The sequence below is a fragment of the Vulpes vulpes genome, chromosome 9 (genome assembly GCF_048418805.1).
Source record: "Vulpes vulpes isolate BD-2025 chromosome 9, VulVul3, whole genome shotgun sequence".
Classification (NCBI taxonomy): Eukaryota; Metazoa; Chordata; class Mammalia; order Carnivora; family Canidae; genus Vulpes; species Vulpes vulpes.
This window is the reverse complement of record NC_132788.1, coordinates 95323439-95345734: the sequence shown is the minus strand read 5'-3', so window position 1 is coordinate 95345734 and position 22296 is coordinate 95323439. Positions and strand designations below refer to the sequence as shown.

Here is a 22296-nt window from a genome sequence, read left to right as displayed (position 1 = left end):
GGCAGCAGAAGCTGAAGTCACTCTCCTGGGGAACCGCCCTCACCTGCCAAGAGAAGCCGGCAGGCCACCTGGGCGCAGGCAGGCAGGTGTGATCCTTCCCCAAGCAGCTGATCTCAAGCACCACCCTCTCCCCCAACCCCAAACCTCAGCCCTCCTGGGAACGTAGGGGGCATCTTAAACCCTCAGAGTTGTGGGTTATCAGCAACGTTGACTAAAAAAGTAGAGAAGGTGAGTGGGATGGAATCCCTGCCTAAAATTTCTACCAGAGTTACCTATGCATTTAATTAATTACAATTCCCTTTGATATTATGTGCTTGCTAGCCCAGGTTGTTTTTTTGTTTTGTTTTTTTAATGAAGGGCCACAGGAATATGCTACTCCTTCAAGGGCATCTGGTATGAAATATATAGGCAGCCCTAGTTTATAAAACACCTGACAGATCTTTACATCTCCACACAGATGAAAGTGAACTCCTAGGGGCACCCCGGTGGCTCAGCGGTTTAGCACCTGCCTTCAGCCCAGGGCGTGATCCCGGAAGCCCGGGATCGAGTCCCACGTCAGTCTCCCTGCATGGAGCCTGCTTCTCCCTCTGCCTGTGTCTCTGCCTCTCTCTCTCTCTCTCTCTCTTTCTCTCTCTCTCCCTCTCTCTCTCTCTCTGTCATGAGTAAATAAATAAAATCTTTAAAAAAAAAAAAAAGTGAACTCGTAGAAATCTTGTAGCAACACAAATCATTCCTGACCGCAGACACACAAATTCTGTCCTGTCCAGTGGAGGGACAATCTCCCCCACCTCTGAAGACAGTGTGTTCCGTTTGCAAGTTCATCAATTTTCCTGGTATCCAGATGTATCTGTCCTTGTGATTCTCCTTTGAGCTGGCCGTAACACCTCACTGCTTGTCCTCTTGATCATAATGAGAAAAACGGGATTTTTAATGCACATTTCTTTTATATCTGCAGCGGAGTCATAACTGCACTTTTTTTGAAAGCTAACCTTTAACACAAGTTGGGCGCCCTGTGAGAAGTTGGGCAGGGGTGCGGTGAGGTGGGGAGATAAAGCTCAGACCTCTTTCCCTCATCCCATGTTGGATTGGGACCATCAGGGCTCAGAGAATCGTGATCACCTTCTCCTTTATATAGCTTCAACTGCTTCCAGTCCTGCCTGGTTTTCGTGTCACCCCTGGGCACTCCGCATTAGTTCTCCACTTGATAAGATCATAATTGCCTGCTCCTCAGTAAATCTGATGTGCAAATCCTAAAGAATGAGTAAGCAGGGAAACCAGAGAGGCAAAGCTGCCCAGACAGTGTGCAGAAGACCTGACATCAGCAAGACACCCCTGATTCAGAGACAGGACCACACGTGTTGGAACATTCTAGTAGGTGCTTATAGACGGTCTTCCCACCAGTCAAAAGTTAGGAGTGTTAGCAAAGCTTGGTGGCAGGACTAGTGTGTGGTCAATGTCAGTAATTGCTCAGGAATGTGGGGGTGGGTGGCTGGGGACACAGCCTGACCCTGCCAGTCACCAATCCTCTAGATCCCAATGGATTTCAGAAAGATCACATGTGTACCGTATGATCCAGACATTCTACTCCTAGGTATTTCTATAAGAGAGAGGAAAGCATATATCCCAAAAAGTGGGCATATGTTCATATAAGCTTTATAGCCCAAAACTGAAAACAAACCCAAATGCATCTTGGCATGTGAATGGATGAACCCACTGTGGCTTATCCACACCATGGAATACTACAACGAAATGAACTCTTGATACACATATGAATGGATCTCAGTGCCATTAGGCTGAATGAAAGAATCCAGAATAACGGGATCCCTGGGTGGCTTAGCAGTTAAGCTCCTGCCTTCAGCCCAGGGCATGGTTCTGGAGTCCTGGGATCAAGTCCCACATCGGGCTCCCTGCATGGAGCCTGCTTCTCCCTCTGCCATGTGTCTCTCATGAATAAATAAAATCTAAAAAAAAAAGAAAAGAAAAGAAAAGAAAAGAAAGAATCCAGAATAACAAAAAGAAAAGATTCCATTTATATAAAATGATTAACAAACTCTAAAAAATCTCTAATAAAAGCAAAATAATCTACAGCGACAGGAAGGAATGACTGCCAGGGCACCAGGGACAGGAGATGAGAGAAGAGAACCACCAAGAGTGAGGAAGACGCTTGTAAGGGGACAAATATAATCCTATCTTGATTGTGGAGATGATTTTATGGATGTATACGTGTATCAGACTTTTCAAATTGTATGCTTTAAATATGTGTATTTTCTTGGGTATCAGTTACTTTCCTCAGTAAAGCTTTTATAAGATGCATTTCATAATCCTTTTTTTTCTTTTTTGAGACAGAGAGAGAGAGAGAGAGGCAGAGACACAGGCAGAGGGAGAAGCAGGCTCCATGCAGGGAGCCCGACGCCGGACTCCATCCTGGGTCTCCAGGATCAGGCCCTGGGCTAAAGGCAGCGCTAAACCACTGAGCCACCTGGGCTGCCCTCATAATCCTCATCTTAATCACATCCTGCATTCCTTCTCAGCCCCCTTGCCCCCCTCTCTTGCTCTTTCACGTGCACCTGGACAGACCTCAACTTAGCTGGCATCCACTTCTCCCCAGCTCTGCTGCACCTGCACTCACCCAGGACCTGAGCATGGAGGAAAACTTACCACCTTGCAAACTGACCTGGCTTTGAGTGGTGACCCCTGACCTCAGGGGCCCCTCACTGCTGCCCAGCAGCCCTACCACACTCCCAAGCTCATCCCTTTGCCCCAGGCCCTAGGTGACTCTTGCACATTTTCTCCCTTTCAGTCATACCTCCATCACCGGCTACCCCATCTGCCTCTGTCTCAGAGCTCCTAGCTCATGGAGGGAAGAAATGAAAGAGAACTGAACCCCTGGAACTCCTAGCGCCCCATCCACAACACCTGCTCACATGTGTTCCTGTTGACTCTGCCTACACTTTGGCTGGTCTGGAAGAACTGTCCCAGATCCTCCCAGTGGCCAGCCCTTACCCCCTCTAACGTTAAACCCAGCCTCTCACCCACTCAAGGATTTCCTGCCCGGTTCTCTCCTTCTCCCTGGAGGATGTCCCTTTGGTGGATCGCTCCCATCAGGACATGTGCAGGATTATTTTTCCCAACTTAAAGAGCAACTCTGCCACCCACCCACACCTCCACCTCAACCCCCTCCTACTGCACCCCCACCCCCTGCAACCTCATGTCTTCCATCAAACCCACTTCTCTGCTTCACTTTAAGCCAACCCCATGAAAGAGCTGTGCTGGCTCACATCTACAATTCTCTGTTCCCACCCCCTTGTTCTCTGTTGACTCCCCTTCATTCAGCATTCCCCTTCTTTGGAAACTGGTCTCAAGGTCATCATGACCTCTGCTTTGCCAGATCCAGTGGTCAAATCCAGTCCTCACCTTCTCTGACCCATCTGCAGCATTTGGCAAAGCCCTTCCTCCCCCGTGAAGCCTGATTGCTATTTGGCTCCCTCTCTCTGCCCATTCCACTCCTACCACTCTAGTTGCTGGGCTGTCTCCCACTCAACTTTCCAACCTCCAGTCTCCAAGGGCCCAACCCCCAGCCCTTGGGTCTCTGCCCGTCTCTATCTACACTCACTCTTCTGATATCTCCCAGTGCCGTGGCTTTAAATACATCTCTATGCTGGTGATGCCCAATTATAGTTCTCTAGCCAGGGCTGCCTCACTGAATCCAGCTTCCTCACCTCCCCCCTATCTCCACCTGAATGTCTAAAAGGTGTTCCTAAATTAACATGTTCCAGGGGCACCTAGGTCAGTCAGTGGTTGAGTGTCTGCCTTTGGCTCAGGTTGTGATCCCAGGGTCCTGGAATCGAGTCCCACATTGGGCTCCCTGCAGGGAGCCTGCTTTTCTCCCTCTGCCTATGTCTCTGCCTCCCTCTGTGTCTCTCATGAATAAATAAATAAAATCTTTTTTAAAAATTAACTTACTGCAGCCCAAACTCCTGATCTTCACCCCAAAACTTGCTTCTTCCCCATCTCTGTAAAAGGCTTCCAGATGCTCTGGCTAAAAACTCAGGCTCATTGTTGGCTCTAAGCTTTTTTCCTATCTCATATCAAATCCATCAGGAGATATGGTCAGTTCTGCAAGAATCCAGCCACTCTTCATTATCTTCCCTGCTTCCATTCTTGTCCAACTCACCATCCTCTGCTTGTGCCACTCTTGCCTCCTGATGGTCTAAACTCACCCAATAGTTAGAGTAGGCCAGTCACAATGGCAGTCACACCCTGTTCTTGGCTCCTCGTTTCATACAGTAAAGCAATGTCCCACTGTGGCTATAAGGCCCTACAGGTCTGTGCTTTCTCCTGCCTGGCTGGCCACATCCACTAGTGCACTGTCACTTGCTTTTTCTGATCCACTGACTGGCCTCCTTGCTCTCCCTTGAACACCCAGGCCAACCCCTGCCTCAGTATTTGCATTGCTCTTGTGTCTGCCTGGAACATTCATTCCTGAATTTCTGCAGGGCTGGCTCCCCAGGTCTGTATGCACACTTTTTGTTCTTCCAAAACTTGGGGTATCATTGGAGTTTCAAGCTTGCTATTAAGCTAGGAGAAAGAGGAGCATTTGAGAAAAGTATTTTGCTGCTGGCCCTGGCTAGTCCAGCTACCACCCTATCCAGGTCCTGCTCACAGTGAGCTGAGCTGGTGTAAGCACTAAGCAAGTAGGTAGGGCTTCAGGATCTGCATATGAACTCTACATGTAATGTAATAAAAGTGAGAAATTTAAAATACCAACACATGGAGAGAGATGAATTTAATACTGGGAGAAAATGGCAGAATTGGCTTGGGATTGTTACTTTTCATTATTAGCTCTTCTGTATAATTTAAATACTTTAATACCATGTGATAAAAATAAATGTAAATAATTAGGGGCACCTGGGTGGCTCAGGTAGTTAAACATCCAACTCTTGATTTCAGTTCAGGTCATGATCTCAGGGTCCTGAGGTAAAGCCCTGCATTGGGCTCTGCACTTGGTGTGGAACCTGCTTAAGATTCTCCCTCTCTTTCCTCTCCCTCTGCCCCTCCCTCTGCTCTCTTAAATAAATAAATAAATAAATCTTTTAAAATAAATAAATATAGAAATGTACATTACTGCCTACAGATCTAGATCTGATTATAGCAGGGATGTGGGGTAGACCCTGGGTATAAGACATGCAGATTGAATGAGCAGAAGAAATTCCCCTCAAAATGTCAACAACCAACAGCATAGTCACTGCCAGGTCTTGTGTTCACCAACTACTTTTCAGGTTAGCATCTCTCCTACCCTCATTTCTTAGACCGAATCTGAAGGGATATCCTGCCGATGTTATGAAACGATGCCCATTAAGCCCTACAAAATATATCCTTCCTACATCACAAATTATGAGCTAATAGAAATGGCTCAGATATTTTGGTACAGCCAACATAAAATGGAGGAAAAAAAGGATATTAAATATATCTCATTAAAAATTATAATATACCAAATCGTTTCAGGATTTCTTTTACACTTGATCTTAGCCAAAAGGCCAAGAAGCGATTTTGGATTTCTTTTTAAATGTTTTATGTCCCATTCCCTCCAAAACCTCATGAGAATATAAATGGTTTTTTGGTGAAAGCCAAGATGAGACTATACACTCTTTTTTTAAATTCCATTCTCGTCCTGAGCGTAATTAAAATAAGTAAACTGTCTAGCATAATGTATAGAGTTGTCAAATCCCTATGTTGTACACCTGGAACTAATATAACATAGTATATTTACAGTTTGTGTCAGCTGTACTTCAAAAAAGAAAGGGAAAAAAATATCAAGTCAGATAAACTGTCTTTGTCTTTATACTTTATCACCCATATAACTGAATAATCTTCCCCTTGAATCAATTTTAGTAGAACTTTAAATACAAGACACACATGTAAAACGATGCCATTAGCATTCCTCTAATTAAATCAGTAAATGCGCAAATAAAATACTCTTTCCTTAAGAAAGGAACCCACAGTCCTGGCCTGCATGGCAAAGAGCCTCACTGGATGAGAAATTCCTCACCCAGAGCATTACAGCGGCCGTTCTATTGCTCCCTCTCAGTGACTGAGTTTCATTCAGAGTGCTATTCTGTATTGTACCTCTGCTTACAACTTTTTTTTTAAGATTTTATATATTTATTTGAGAGAGAGAGATCGAACGTGAGCAGGACAAAGGGGGGACGTGCAAAGGCAGAGGGAGAAGCAGACTCCCCCTACTGAGCAGGGACTCTGATGTGGGCTGGATCCCAGGACCTGGGGATCATGACCTGAGCCAAAGGCTAACTCAACTGACTGAGCCACCCATGTGCCCATCTGCTTACAACTTTTCAGTTTTGATGCATGCTTCATGGAACAACTGCAGTCTTACAAAATGAAGTACCATGAAGTGAGGTCACAGAGCAAGATAGAGGGTTTTGCCTATTTTTGTAAAATTGAATTAACTAGATAATTGCTTTTTCTGATAAGGCATTCATTAGTTTTTCAATATACCAATTTCCCCACAGGAAACAGATCTTGAGAAACTTAAGGTTAAACTTCAAATAGTATTAATAATCACAGGGTAAGTCATAGTATGGAAACTCAGAAACACCTGCAAAAAAGGTAAATTTACTACATTCATTTTTTGCAGGTCCTGGGAAGCTAATGAGCTTGCTCCTTGAATACCCACGTTCTTGCCTCCACCATCCCCACTTTCTCCTCACCTGCCCTGCCAATTTGATGGCTGTTTTTCTTATCTTGAGCTAGAAAAGCCTAACAAATCCCTAAGAAGTTGTCTGTCTTAGGGCAAGATACGACAGGGTGCAAGCCCAATGGCATGAAGCCCAATTCAGGTCTGACCCGGTATACAGGAGACGTGTGAAGCTGTCCACGAAGCCATTTAGCACCACGATGAAAGATAAACAGCCCAAGCCACAAAAACCACTCCACAGCAGCTGAGAGAACAGTTTGTGGACTCCGGGTCTCTGCAGATGCCACCTCCTCCAGGAACCCTCTGGGGGTCACATCAGCTACAGATACTTTCCTAAAAACCCTCAGGGCTTGGGTCCCCATTCAGCAAGTTGTCTCACCCTAGAGTAACCCCAGATGCTAGGAGTGGGGAGAAAGTTGGAGCAGAGCTGAGAGCCACTTTGAGCTCACAGAGCCCAGGGACCTTGTGTAATTTGTGCTACCATAGATCATTCAGACCCATCACGGCAGATGTTGCCCAGTCCAAGGTTCCAATTCTTAAATTCAAGATTCACATCATGTTGGATGACCTCAGATTAGTGCAAGTGAAAAGAACGTTCCAACCACCTGTGATTACAGCATTGTGCAGGGGGAAAGAGCTTGGCCAAATTCTCCACTTACCAGCTGTGTCAACTCGGGCAAGTCACTTAGATCCCAACTTCCTTGTGTTCAATTTGGGAATAATGATAACCACCTGGAACAGCTGTGACGCTTTTACAGTAACAGCCTAATTATCAAGCATGATCAGAATAGGTATTGGTTGGATCCAAATAGTTCATTAAAATAGAGAACCAAGAATAGAGAGACACTCATACCTTACACATTTTGTTTTTAACTTAAAGCATAGAAAAATATCAACATTTGCCAACTTGGGATAGGGTCACAGACCTCCTCCAAGAATGGGTCTGCCAATCACAATCCCATTCTGCCTTTCTTTTATAAACTACGTTCTTTGCACGTCACCCAAGAGCTCCAGCTTTGGTTCCTTCATAGAGAATAAAAAGTACAGACACACAAAGCCGCCGGAAAGCGCAACCTCTCCAGCTTGTCATACTTTTTCAGGCTTGTGCGGTGCTGAGCCAATTGGGTGGCTCATGGTTATCCTAAAGGTAGTTTTTCCCAAGCACTCAACTTCATGTCATATACAGGTAGCTCTCTTTTACTCACATCTCGTGAGTTTACACAAGAGTAGTCAACATACATCATCTCAATCCAAGTCAAAATGGTATCAGTACAGTGAGTCTTAGCCAGCATTCAGCCCAATAGGTGAGGGTGGAAATGCATGACACAAAGTGGCCTTCAGCTGCCCCGGGGCAGTCGTCACATGACCTGCCCAGGTGTGGAGACCATCAGACAGCCTAGGGAGGCCAGCTGAGCAGCCCCCCACAAAGTGTACTGTAGAGGGTTTACTGTGCCATCGCTGTCTCTCCTATGCCTAGTACTGTGCCTGGAATGTATGTGGGCCCACACAACCCGGGGGTTGTTGTTATAGGAATCAAACATTTGCTCTGGGCAACAGTGTGATGGCTCTGCAGTCCAGTGAGCAAGTGTCACCAAGAAATCCCAGAAGAAAGGCATCCCCCTCACAACATGACTGCAGCCTGCCTGGTCCTGATTCGCTAAAGAAGCCACAGGCAAGTACAGAAAACACATACTTTTCCAATGCGCTTTTCTCGAGCCTTTCTTTCTCCTTCTTCTGCCAAGCTTTGTGCTTCTTGACACGCGTTTCCCACAAGGCTCTGACGACAGAAATGTCAAACACGACCACTTTGTGTCCCATTTTGGGAGCATGAAATTACCTATTCAAGAAACGTACATATGTCAGCTTTACACACAAACAGAAGAAAATCATTTTCAGCATGAACTTTATTATTTATAAGGTTTTATTTATTTATTTTAGAGAAGAAGAGTGAGCCAGCAGCGGTGGGGTGGAGAGCAGAGGGGGAGGGAGAGGGACAAGCTCCCCACTGATCGTGGAGCCCCACACGGGACTAGATCCCACAACTCTGAGATCACGACCTGGGATCATGACCTGAGCTAAACCCAAGAGTCAGACATCCTACCAACTGAGCCACCCAGGCACCCCGGTTTTAGCATAAACTTTAAGATGACACATGAATGGGGGCACCTGGGTGACTCAGTGGTTGAGCATCTGCCTTGGGTTCATGTTGTGATCCTGGGGTCCTGGGATCAAGTCCCACATCAGGCTCCCTTCAGAGAGCCTCCTTCTCCCTCTGTCCATGTCTCTGCCTCACTCTGTGTCTCTCATGAATAAATAAAATCTTAAAAAAAAAAAAAGAAAGAAAACATGAATGAACCTATTGTCTTAAGTAATGATAGAATGCCCTGTTACTTCCAGGATGCCAGTTTGCTAACATTCTTAAAGCCTGATAGTACTCTGGGTAAGTCAAGTCCAACACCCACCCTGTGGCATCTCCTCTAGAAAGTCACACTTTTGTCGCTGCCTCTCTGCCAAATTGTGGGTTCCCAAAGCCCCCTGGGCCCTCCCCAAGCCTCATGGTTCCACATTCTATTGAATTCTCTGGCATCTAATCTTCCCAATAGGCTGTAACATACTCAAGGGTAAGATTGTGAGTCAACCAGAACATACACACACACACACACACACATACACACATACACATTCTCCTGGTGACCTCAGGCTACACACCAGCCACCATTACATGACAAAACCAATCCTTGCACCTCTCCGTGAGCATTTCCCACTGGGGACTGACCATATAACACAGCATGGGGATGGGTCCTGTGAGGTTCCCCTCCAACATGAAACCTCACAAGCTGCTGATCTCTGCTTATGGGGACTTCCAAGTGCAAGGAAAGTCAAAGTCAGGTACATCTTGGCCCTTCACGGGAGTGAGACTCAGCACAGTGCCTGGCACACAGTGGGTCCTCCATAAATATTTGTGGAAAGAATATATGAAAACTGAGTAAAAGGTTTGCATCCTGATTATTCCACTCTCAGACTGCTCAATGAGCTCTCTCTCTCTCTCTCTCTCTCTCTCTCGTTTTTATGTTCCCATTTTGTTTTTACTATTTGCTCTAAGTGATTCATTTGCTCACTGCAAAAAAAAAAATTATCAGGACTTAAAAGTACATTTTAATGTCCATTCCACTAACCTACACTGATCTCCCTTATCTAAAAATAACTTCCTAGTTATCATTTTAAATTTCCCCTACTTAACAGCATTGAAATCTGGCTCCATCCATTTCCTGATTCATGTGCACACGCACGCACACACATACACACACAGCATGTCAGTTGGCAAATAGTAGGGTTGTTGAATATTCTCTTCTCTGGTTCCAGACGTTTCTAAATGGCAGCCAGTGGGGATACAAAACCAAATATTTAATCTTCTGATTCAGCTGTGCACTCTCCATGAATGGCTTGCCAGTCTGAGCGGAAGAGCCAGCTTATGTTTGTGCAGGGGAATGCTGGAGAGCCACAATTTTCATCTAAAGAGCTGAAAATGCTGGCCCCAATTTACTTCTGTCTTTCCTTTAACTTCTGACATGTGAGACTGTCTTTTGTCTCTCTTAAAATTCTTTTACCTAAAGGAGATTTCTAACAAAGGTGCAAGTGGTGCACCTTTTCTGTGGACCTGTGTTTTCATTCTCTAGAGTAAATACACTGGAGGATCCTATGATAACTCTGTGTCTAACCTTTTCAGGAACTGCTGGACTGTTCCCCCAAAGCAGCCGCATCATTTTACTGCCCCAGCAGCCGTGCATGAGGGTCTCCGTTGTGTCTACATCCTCTCCACACTCGTTCTTCCATCGTGGCCATCCGGCTAGTTGAGCAGTGGTCTCTAGTGGTTTTCATTTGCATTTCCCTGACAACTAATGATGTTGATTGAACATATTTTTATGTGCTTATTGACCATTTTAATGCCTTCTTAGTAGAAATGTCTATTCTGATCCTTTGCCAAATTTTAAACTGGGCCATTTGTCTTTTTATTGTTGACTTGTAACAGTATTTATATATTCTAAACACAGGTCTTTCATCAGATACAGTATTTGAAAAATTTTCTCGATTCCACCCTTTTACCTTTATTCTAAGTATATGGCTATATTTGATGTGAGATTTTGTAGACAGACCCCCCCATTTTTTAGTAGACTCCACACCCAGTACAGGGCTTGAACTTACAACCCTGAGATCAATAGTCACATGCTCCACTGACTGATCGAGCCAGGCCCCCCTGAAGACAGAATCTTATTGGATTATCTATTCCCCACATTCCAACAGTGTCTTTTAATTGTTGTGTTTGAGTAACTTACATTTAGTATAATTATTGATTCTTTGCCTTTAGGTCTGAATTCATTTATTACCCATTTTCTGCTTGACCCTTCCTTTTTTTTCCCCCTCTTTACACTTTCCAGCCTTCCTTTGTGTTTATCCGAACATTTCTTTTAGTATCCCATTTATTTTCTCTATTGTGTTTTGGACTATGTTTCTCTGTGTAATCTTTTCTTCTTCATGGTGGCCCTAGGGAGGATAAGCTCCCAGCTTCACTTCTCACAGTCCACCAGAGACACTATTTTACCACTTGAAGAGAGGCATGGAAATCTTATTACCACCGAGGTCTCCCACTGGGCTCTTATCTTGGTGCTGCTGTACTCTCCCATGCACTGAATCTGTCACTGTTCTATCTTTGGCTTCCAATCATGAAATTTATTTTAAAGAACTCACGAGGAGGGCACTAGCCCATCACGTCTACCCTGATATGTACCACATCTGTGGCTCCTCCCTCATTCCTGGTGGCTACCTCTGGTAGCACCTCTCTTCTGCCTAAACAACTTCCCTTAACTGTCCCCTGGGACAGAGGACATCTACTGCCAGATGTTCTGTTCTCCTTCATCTGAATATCTTCTTTTCACCTTCACTCCCGAAGAGTACTTTCGCAGGATAGAGAATCCCGAGATAATTCTTTTCACTCAGCACTTTTCACTCAACACCATGCCTGTTTCCCATAAGAAGTGTGCAGTTGTTGCAACCATAAGTCTTGTTGAGGTGACACATCATGGTTCACTCACGACTTTTCGAGACTTTTTCCTCATCTTTGGTTTTCCTCAGTTTAATTATGATGAATCTGGGCATGGATTTCTTGGGATTTATCCTCTGTGGGATTTGCCTGGCTCCTCTGGTCAGAAGGTTTTATCTTTTGCCAAATTTGGGGATTTTCAGCCATTCTTTCTCTAGCTATTTCTTCTGCACTGCCCTCTTCCTCCCCTCCTTCTGGGAATCGGACAAAACAAATATTAGCCCTTTCAATAACGTTTCATAGATTCTTGAGGCTGTTCGGTTTTTTTAGAAGTCTCTTTTCCTCTCTGTTTTCAGATTGATAATATCCAGCAAACCATCTTCAAATGTCCCACCTGGATGACTCAGTGGTTGAGCATCTGCCTTTGGCTTAGGTCATGATCCCAGGGTCTTGGGATCAAGTCCTGCATTGGGCTCCTTGCAGGGAGCCTGCTTCTCCCTCTGCCTGTGTCTCTGCCTCTCTCTCTCTGTGTCTCATGAATAAATTTTTTTAAATATATTTTTAAAAAGTCCCATATCTCCCCTATATTAATTCTATTATGTGTATGTGTCTATCCAGGGAGTGTTTTATTTCAATGATCGTCTATTTTACTTCTAAAATTTCCATTTGCTTCTTTATATCTTCCATTTCTTTGCTGATATTTTCCATCTTTCCATTCATGCCCGACAGCAGAAGGAGAGTACCCCAGAAAGGAAAAACTTGGAAGGACTTCAGACCTTGTTTTAGAAGTTGTGCTTCTGCCCAGCAGATAGCAGGGAAGTCCTCTGGTTTGGGCAAGCTGGTCTGGCTGGGGTGGAAGACAACCTAACCAGCCCCCAGTGGTGTGGACATGCAGTGGGGGATCCAGAGCACAGGGGCTCCAAGATGTCTGTTTTCTAGACGGAGAGAACTGCAGAAAGGTTCTTGCTAGCCAGGGCAGTCAGGGTGCAAGGGACCACGTTCTGGGCCTGGGGCTGGGGCAGGCTCCAGGAGATGTGCCCCCAGCTGGCCCCCTCCTGCCCACACTGGAAAAGGCAGGAAACCTCCTCCTACCACAGCATCCCTCCAGGGCCTTCCCCTGAGAAAGTCTAACATGGTGTTCACTTTAAAGGACAAATACTTAAAGGAACGATGCTGTGTGTCACACAGTACATACGCCCGAAGTCTACTTCCAGAACCAAGCTGAGAGGCAATACACTGATGACTGACACAGTAGGTGATGAATGTGGATCAGTTCAGACTCACATTCCCTCCCTCCCACCTTCTGGGGCTGGAATTTCCTTCCTCCTCTGAGGGTTCCATGCAGTTCAGCTGCCCAAGTGCGCCCCCCAGTGGCCATCTTGGATGGAGGCCATGGTCCACCCTGGCCTTCAGTTCTAACAGCAGAAGGCATGCTGATTAGGGTGGGCTGCACAGCTGCAGCTCAGGAAGGAGCCCAGGAGCTCTAAACAACCTTATGGTTGTTCTCTGAGCTCTTTCCTCTTCTTGTTTGCCTCGATTCTTCTAGATTCCTGGGGCTCCCTTTTACAGTCCTCTGGCCAGAGACCTATGGTTTCAGTCCATCTGCTTTGCTGTGCACCTGCTTTGGGGCACCAAGTAGCAGGAGCTCCTGGACAGGGAAAAAGCAATGAGAGTTTTCTCCACCTTCTGGGACCTGCAATTCCTGTGATCCAAAAGGAAAGACTTCTTTCTCAAAATATTGGGGACTGAGGCCCTTCACTATCAACCTCACTCCAGGCCCCGGGCCCTTCCTACTATCACAGAATCCTTTGTGGGCTGAGGCATGACAGAATGAAGAAAAGAAAAACAAGGATTTGAATCCATTCTCTGAGCATTAGGGAGGGTCCCCTTTTCCACTCCTGCAGCAACATTAGGTACCCTTGTGCCCAATTCTGACTTCCAGGCTGCCTTGAGTCCAGGCTGCATAACACTGGAGGGGAAAATGGGAAACATACCACAGGGTCTCTGTACTCGGAATTCTGATATTTTTCCCCTCCTCTCTTGCAACCAGTTACTTTTCTGAGTCTTGATATTCCTGCTCTGTGTAGTCCTTTTGGGTTTGAGAACTGCATTTAATAGGAGAGACATGGTGGAGGATGCCTAACGCTGTCTCACTCAGAACCAGAAACCACTGCATTTAATTTGTCTTTTACCACTTTCCTTACTCTGTCATTTTGAGTTCAGGAGCACCTAAGCTGCAAAGGTCTTAAGGTTTTGGCTTTTGACAAAAAATAAATTAAATTAAATAAGATAAAATAAAATAAAATTGCATCAAAGCATGCCAAGCACAGCCTGAAAACAAGAGAGTACAGTCCCCAGCCTGTAATGGAGAAAAATGAGAAAGAGAGAATCAGGCAAACTTAAACGCTTTGAGGCGATCTCTCCACATAATCCAAGTCTACACATAGAAGCAAAGCAAAAAGCCAAAGTAAAGTGAGCTTTCCCAGCAGCGTGGACAGCCCAGCCAGCCAAGGGTACTTAAAACTGGAAGGATTGCTCTATGTTCAGGGTGTGTGTGCTCTAGATCAACCAGCATGGCTCAGCCTTTGTTGAGTGACTGAGCAACAAATGCTTGTGGAGTAGTCAGATCTGTCCATTAACTGTGCATTAAACAAACACACACACACAAACACACACAGACCATTGCTCATTAGTTTCTATGCATTCATTTGGAAATATAATTCAAGTTTGCATCTTAGAGGAATGGTCTCTTCTGGATGTTTTGGGTTTTATTTTTAAATACCTGCAAATCAATATTAGTGTCAGTGTTTTGGTGGGAAAGAGCATATCCTATCTGCCATCTAACCATGTTCCCCGTTTCCCCTGCATCTTGCAAAGCAGAGAAGGAAGTTCTTTTCTTCAATTAAAAGCATTTTTAAAAAGAGAGAGGGGGTTTTGAATGGGCTGGAATTTAAATCAAGATCTTGCCCATGAGATGTTCTGTTTGCAAATGTATATAACAAAACGTAGAGGCTTTAAGAACAGTGAGAGATGACCACGTTTGCTAGAGATCTGCATACACTGTCCAGAAATCCTGGGAAGCTAAGAAATAACCAATCCTGGGATCCCTGGATGGCTCAGTAGTTTAGTGCTTGCCTTTGGCCCAGGGCATGGTCCTGGAGTCCCCAGATCGAGTCCCACATCAGGCTCCCTGCATGGACCTACTTCTCCCTCTGCCTGTGTCTCTGCCTCTCTCTCTCTCTCTCTCTCTCTCTCTCTCTCTCTCTCTCTCTCTCCCCCCTTCTCTAGCATGAATAAATAAATAAAATCCTTTTTAAAAAAATAATTAATAAATAAATAAATAACCAGTCCGTGAATGCCAGGTCCAGCTCAGCCCCTGGTGTCCTGTACAGGACAGTGCTGAATCTAGGCCTCCAGAGACAACTGGGCAGGTTCAGCATCAACCCTGGAGACAGTAGCTCTATGGGTGGGTGTCAGATCAGAGAAGTGGTTTTATAATAGGAGCCAATGAGTCATTCTAGAGCAGCAGGAGACTCTCCATCCAGAAGCAGAGAGGAGGGAGACGTCTGGGATGCAGAGAGGAGGGAAGCAGGGAGAAAGGAAATGTCAGAGACACATGCAAGTGCCAGTCACTCAGCAGGTTGGGGGAAGAGAGATGGTCCCCTGACAAATTTACAAAGCTAATCTCTTCTTTGTAGCATGAGCTCCAGCCAACACAACCTTTCAGGCAAATACTAAAATGTAATTTCCTAAGCATTAGGTTTCTCCAGAACTATAGAAATAGCACCATGATATACTATACCAAAGCAGCAAAGAGAAAAAAATTCACCTCTACAGGATGCAGTGTGAGAGAACATCAATTCAAATGAAGCAATAACCTCCGAGAGAAAACACAACATCCAAGTAGACTCTCCTGAGGCACCATAAAAAATGCAGAGCGTCAGCCTGAGCCCTCAATGGACTTTACAGCAAAGGTTCATGGATCCAAGGGGACATCAGATTCCAATTCCCTGCTGGAGATCTGGCTTTATGGTTACAGCAGAATCAGAAGAACACAGATCCCTACATTTGGGCTGCATGGTCTCAGCCACAGAGCATCTTCCAGAGAAGAAGACACAAGGGACTAGAGGAGAGGACAGGATGACAATGACATCACTTATGGCAATAGAGAGGACACTGGGGCAGAGTGCCATCGGCTCATTTTTCTCCAGCGCTTGGTGTTCTGGGTCCTGAGTGAACACATCACAATCAGAGACTCTCAAAAGTTGGATTCATAGTGGAAAAGAAAATTTCTCCCGGAAAAAACTTCTGCTTTACTGCAGGGGTCAGCAAACATTTTCAGTAAAAGAGCAAGATAGTAAATATTGTAGGCTTCACAGGCCAACTGACAAAATGGAAGATATTACGTAGGTACTTACATAACAAAAGAGAAAGCTCTTGGCCTGCTCCTCCTTGCTGACTTGCCCTGGGCCTGCCAAAGCCATGAGCATGCTCCCATGCTTCGTGCTCAATTGCCACTTGCTAGAGACATTCTCGGGACAAGAGCAACTGGCTCAAGAGGGAAAGGCCTGGCAGGCCAGCACACAGAGGGACTGGGAATGGGGACCTGCTGTAGTCAGTTTCACTCTCTATCCCAGTAACACCCAGATGCTGGTGGTTCCTTCTGTCCTCCTGTCAGCTCAAGGTGGGTAGCTGGCTAGTGGCTATGTGGACTTGCTAAATCACCAACTCCTCAGCAGAGATTCCACTGCTTGGTGCCTGGCCATTGTCAACAGCAGAGTCTCCAACATGTAGAGAGCAACTAGCATGGGCCTTGGGCAGCAGCAAGATACAGCTGGCCAAGTAGATAGGCACTGAGAGTGGAGGGGAATAAAGGGAGAGGGGGTACTCCAGCTTGGGCTCCATGGCTCAGAGTGCAAGCCCCCTCCAGTGGTGCCCATGTGCCATACAAAAACATGTGCCAGTCTTGTTTGTGCATCTCAGCTTTAGTGAACAATAAAATAGATTTTGTTTTGTGGATATGATGGCTTTAACTTGTACCCACAAATTCCTTGACATTCTTTCCTGTAAAAGGCTAGAGCTTAATTCCTCCCCCCTTGAACATGGATTGGATTCAGTGACTCACTTGTAATGAATAAAATGTGGTAAAAGTGATGGCGTGCAACTTCTGAGATGAAGTCCCACCAGGCACTCCTCTATCTATTTCTTGGGTCATGCACTCCAGGGGAAATCAGCCACTGTGTCATGAGGATGCTCAAGTGGCCCTATAGAGAAGCTTCATATGGAGAGGAACAGAGGTCTCCTGTCAGTAGCCATGTAAGTGGAAGCTGTCTAAAGGCAAATCCTCCAGCCCCAGTTGAGCCTTCAGATGGTAGCAGCCCCAGAAGACATCTCAGATGCAACTTCACAACAGGCCCTGAGCCTGGACCACTCAGCTAAGGCATTCTCAAACCTCAGACACTGTGACATAATATGTTTGTTGTGTTAAGCTGTAAGTAAGTGTTGGAGTGGTTTGTTATGCGACAATAAATCATTAATACAGTGGACAGTAAAATAAGAGCCACTTAAAAGAATCAGTCTCAATTTATAGAGAAATCTGGTATCTATATCCTGCTGCCTCCTTGATATATCCACTTGGATGTCCCATGCATAGCTCAAAGAAACACAATTCCTTCCAAAGTCCCTCACTTAGAATCTAACCATTCCTGGCTGCCTTAATTCCTCATCTTGACTCCATCATTACCTGGAGGTCACTCTTTTATGCCTTCTGCTTCCTCAGCCCTAGCCGCCATATGGTCACAAACACATACACGAGCACACACATTCATTCACACATCCAGTGTATCACCCAGGTCTTAGAAGGCTTGCATTCCTCACTACCAGTTAGTGTCACAGCTGGCCTCGTCATGCAGAAGCCTCACAGCTGATGTCCCAACTTCCCACTCACCCGCGTCCAATCCATTTGTTACACAACAGTGAGCATCATTTCCTGACAAGAATGAGATCATGCTGCTGCCTGGCTGAAGTGCTCCAGAGACTTCCCTTTGGGATGAGGGGAAGATTCCAGCTTCTCACAGGGCCCAGTGAGATTCTGGCATGATCCACCATCAAACCCTTTCCTCCTCAGTGTGTCACTCATCCCATATTTCTTCCTACTTCAGGTCCTGAACACACTGCGCCGTCTGCCTAGACCCTCTTCCCCCATCTGCCTGGCTTCCTCACACCCCATGCCCCCTGAACTCAGCTTCAGTGTGCTCTCTTCAGCATGGCCTTCGTGGCCTCTTTATCTAGGGTAGATCCTCCGGTTATTTTCTCTCTCAAACTGTTGCTCGTTTGCTTTACAGCACACAATACAAGTTGAACTATTTGCTCCTTGGTTTAATTAAACTTTGACGGTGGGTTGCACTGAGAAGGGCCATGGTTTACCGACAGCAGCAGCCACCCGAGAAGCCCCAGACGTGGACTCAGAGTCAGCCACTGACCCTGAGCAGTCACCAGTGACAGACGGTGACAGACGATAGCCCTGGAGGGGATGTGGCCAGGCTCCTGCTTCTGGACCTCAACACAGAAACCCTGCATATTGAGCCAGTTTATGTGGTGTGTATCTCTGTTCTTTGATTCCTGGGAACCCCAAATAACCGACATTATGGACACTCATCAAATGTAGAAGGATGAATGTCCCTGCCCCTGAGCTCTCCATCTGGAGAGGAGAACAGAAGCTCACAGAGATATATTTCAGTGCTGCGTGCAGATTTGATAATGGGAGCTGAACAAACATTGTATTGTCAGAAGAGGAACTCCCTCAAGTATGTGTGGGGAGTGGGGCTCGGGGCCATCCCACAGGGATCCTGAGGAAGGGGAGAGGGAGTCTCGGTGCAAATTTGCTTGAATAATTGTTCACCCGCCCTCCACAACCCAGGTACATTAGAATCACTTTACAGAGCCATCCACTGTCTGAGCCAGAGGGCATGACTAGAAAAACATGTCCCCTGGCACCAGAACACTCGTTCCCACTCAGAAGACGTATGCCAGGGTTCCAAGAGGGAGGGGACATTCTACTCACCTAGTCCTCTCCCTTCTGGTCAAACAGCAGACTGGGCAGAGAGAGGTCGAGAGGTTGGGAACAGGCCTCACATCTCTGAAAGTCTAAGGTACAGAGGATCTGAGGGAGGAGACCCAACAAAGCCCACAATACAGGTGCCCAGCCATCTGGGCACTCCCTCCGCCAGGGAGGCAGAGGGACAGAGGCAAGGGGGGAGCTGTCTAGGCAGGGGACACAAGTGTATGCACAGTGTGAGGGACAGAGCTGAGGTTGGGGGGAGTGGTCACCTGAACATCCATGGGGAGATTGGCCTAGGCCTGTTGCCCCCACCAGCCCTTCAGAGCCCCCAGGGCCACTCTTTCCTCTGGGCAGACCAGTTCCAGAACCTCCACAGCATTCTTCCCCACATATCCGCCACTTGAATAAGACATCTATTGTCGGCCTTGCTGGAACTAAGGGGGTGACTATGACCATAGGGACTCCTGGGGACACCAATGCTCGAAGGGGACAAGAACATAGCCAACAAGGGGCTTTTGTGACAAACAAATCCCATTCGATCCTCACATAGGGCCACTGCTTGGACCCCAGAGTTGGAACCCAGAGTGAGTGTTCTGATAGAAACAGCAGGGTTGCTGAAGGCTAAATACTCAAGGGAGGTCAGTAGAGTCACGATATTTCAGCCCAATTCTGAATTAAATTACATTTTCTGTCACAAGGTCAGAGTTTCCCTGCGAATATCCATTATTTTTACAGTAAATATGTTAAACCAGAAAATCCAGGCAGGGAGGTGGAATCTCCGGACAGGATTAAAAGGAAGGACCCTGTCAGAACCAACCTGCTGGAGGCTAGAGTCCTGCCTCCTCCACTTAGAGCTGCGCGTCCCTGAGATGGTCACCTAACCTCTCTGCACCCCAGTGTACTTATCTGAACACGGGTGTGACAGCAGTACCCTGTTCATAGGACTGGGGACAGGATCAGGTGTGATCATTTGTGTCAAGTGCTTAAGACAGTACCTGGCACCTGGTAAAACTCCAAAAATGTCAGTTATTAAAAAGAAAGAAGAAAAGAAATGAAGACAGACATGGTCACCAATGAAACGCAAGATAAGAACAAGAGGTTCATGAACACCCGAGGATTCTTCTGCACCGGGAATGGTTAGGAGAAGTTCTCTGCGAGATCGCCGCAGTCCCTGAGTAACTGGAGAGAATTTGGTAGAGTCACCAGCACAGCTAAGCTACTTACAAATCCAGATGATTCTCCCCTGGGTTTCCGATCACTTTCCCACCCTCAGCCTCTCCCCAAGGGGATAAGACAGTCTCAGGAGGAAAGACTCCCCCCCCCCCAGATATCAATCATCCCTTTCAGGGCACCCAAGACACAAACAAAGTTGATTTATCTCCCCTAGACAACACTTTGGACCAGAAAGCTCTGAGCTCAGCCTTGGGCACCAGGGCAGTTTACTGGGAAAAATCCACTAAGCAGGAGCAGGAACCTTGGACACCCCCTGCCACAGCAGCAGCCTCTCAGGGAACCACCTGCCCCTGCCACATTTTCTCCTTCTCCACTCAATTCCAGTTCTTGCCCTAAAATGCAGATAAATGCATAATCTGTGTTCCACTGGGAATGTTTACCCCTGTCCTGCCAGGCACGGTGGGACAGATGTAAACAAGGAGGTACTGCCCCCCTCACCCTCCCCAGCAGGTGCCACAAGCCCCCTTGCTCCCATTCCTTTCACAATCCCCCCGGTCTCCAGAGCAGGTGCTCACTTGCCCCTGCCACGTCCCCACCCCCACGACGGCCACCTACCCGTGACTGCGTGACCCTGCTGCCGCCCCAGCCCCTGCCCGCTGCCTGCCTAGTGGAATCCGGGCTGCAGAGCCTGTTGACGCCGCGGCCGCCACACACTGGAGCCTCCTGGCCTGTGCACTAACGGGCTATATTTGTCAGTGGATAATATGATCTGTAGGACATGTGCTGATAAACGGTCTATCTATTCAATGTGACTCAGCCCGGCATGAGACAAAACGCATTTCAAAGGGGAGGGCTTGGCACAGGGCAAATGACAGGCTGGCCAATGTGAGCCCTATAACCCGGGATTACAGATGGCACAGCCTTTTCCACGGGCCGTCCTGAAGTGTGTTGAGTAAAACAGGCCAGAAAGGGGAAAGGGCTTGTGCTCTTCGCACTGTGAGCTAAGAACCAAACAAAAAGCAGGATCAGAAGGCCATACGACCCAGCGAATGTCAAAGTGTTTTCAGTGTTTGAAGCAATGGTTATCACAGGTCTGGGTTTCACCTTGTTTTTCTTTTAAATTTCCTAAAACATGTGAATTTAGGTTCTCTTTAATGATTTTATTAATTGTGCAAAGATGCTTTGTTGAAATCCAAAACTGTGACAATTTGATAATTAATCAGGAATGGCTCCTACCTCACTGCATCTCCCAGCCCCACTTCCCTCACCCCTGCCTGTTCCAAGAGGTCCTTACAACCACCCCCACTTCTGGGCAACAGACTCCTCATAACCCTTCATCCTAAACAGAAGACCCCCTTTGTCTACTATAGACATAATAACTCTAATTACAAAATAGTTGGATTTTGAAGGGACTATTTTCTATTTGTTGACATTTATAATTAAGTTATCATTTTATTAATGCAGTCCCTGTTAAAATACCAACAGCATTTTTCACACAGCTAGAACAAACAATCCTAAAATTTACAGGGAACCAAAAGACCACAAACGGCCAAAACAATTTTGAAAAAGAAAAACAAAGTTGGAGGTATCATAATTCCAGACTTCAAGCTGTATTACGAAACTGTAATCATCAAAATATTATGGCACTGGCACAAAACCAGACACATAGATCAATAGAACAGAATAGAGGACCCAGAAATAAACCCATAATTGTATAGTAAACCTTCAACAAAGCAGGAAAGAATATGCAATGGAAAAAAGACAGTTTCTTCAACAAATGGTGTTGGGAAAACTGGACAGCTACATGCAAAAGAATGAAACTGGACCGCTTTCTCACACCATACACAAAAATAAACTCAAAATGGATTAAAGACCTAAATGTGAGACCTGAAACCATAAAGATCCCAGAAGAGAACACAGGCAGTAATATCTCTGGCATCAGCCATAGCAATGTTTTTCTAGATGTCTCCTGAGGCAAGGGAAACAAAAGCAAAAACAAACTACTGAGGTCACATCAAAATAAAAAGCTTCTACACAGTGAAGGAAATGATCAAAAGACTAAAAGGCAACCCATAGAATTGGAGAAGATATTTACAAATGACATATCTGATAAAGGGTTAGTATCCAAAATATATAAAGAACTGACACAATTTAACATCCAAAAAACAACCCAATTAAAAACAGGCAGAAGATATGAACAGACATTTTTCCAAAGAAGACATCCAGATTGGCCAACAGACAGATGAAAAGATGCCTGACGCCACTTATCATCGGGAAAATGTAAATCAAAGTACAATTAGACATCACCTC

The 22296-nt window shown here is 45.9% G+C and overlaps 1 protein-coding gene across 1 annotated transcript in view; it reads right to left on the bottom strand.

The window, feature by feature from the left end:
• The window catches only part of LRRC2 (leucine rich repeat containing 2), a 37451-nt gene extending 16652 nt beyond the window's left edge, over positions 1 to 20799 (bottom strand). Inside the window, exons 1-2 of the mRNA XM_025989841.2 lie at positions 20602 to 20799; positions 8409 to 8552 (exon numbers count right to left, since the gene is read on the bottom strand). Of these exons, the coding sequence (XP_025845626.1) occupies positions 8409 to 8533 (125 nt within the window). The 5' untranslated portion in view covers positions 8534 to 8552; positions 20602 to 20799. The remainder of the gene's footprint in view (positions 1 to 8408; positions 8553 to 20601) is intronic.
• Between the last annotated feature and the right edge of the window lie 1497 nt (positions 20800 to 22296).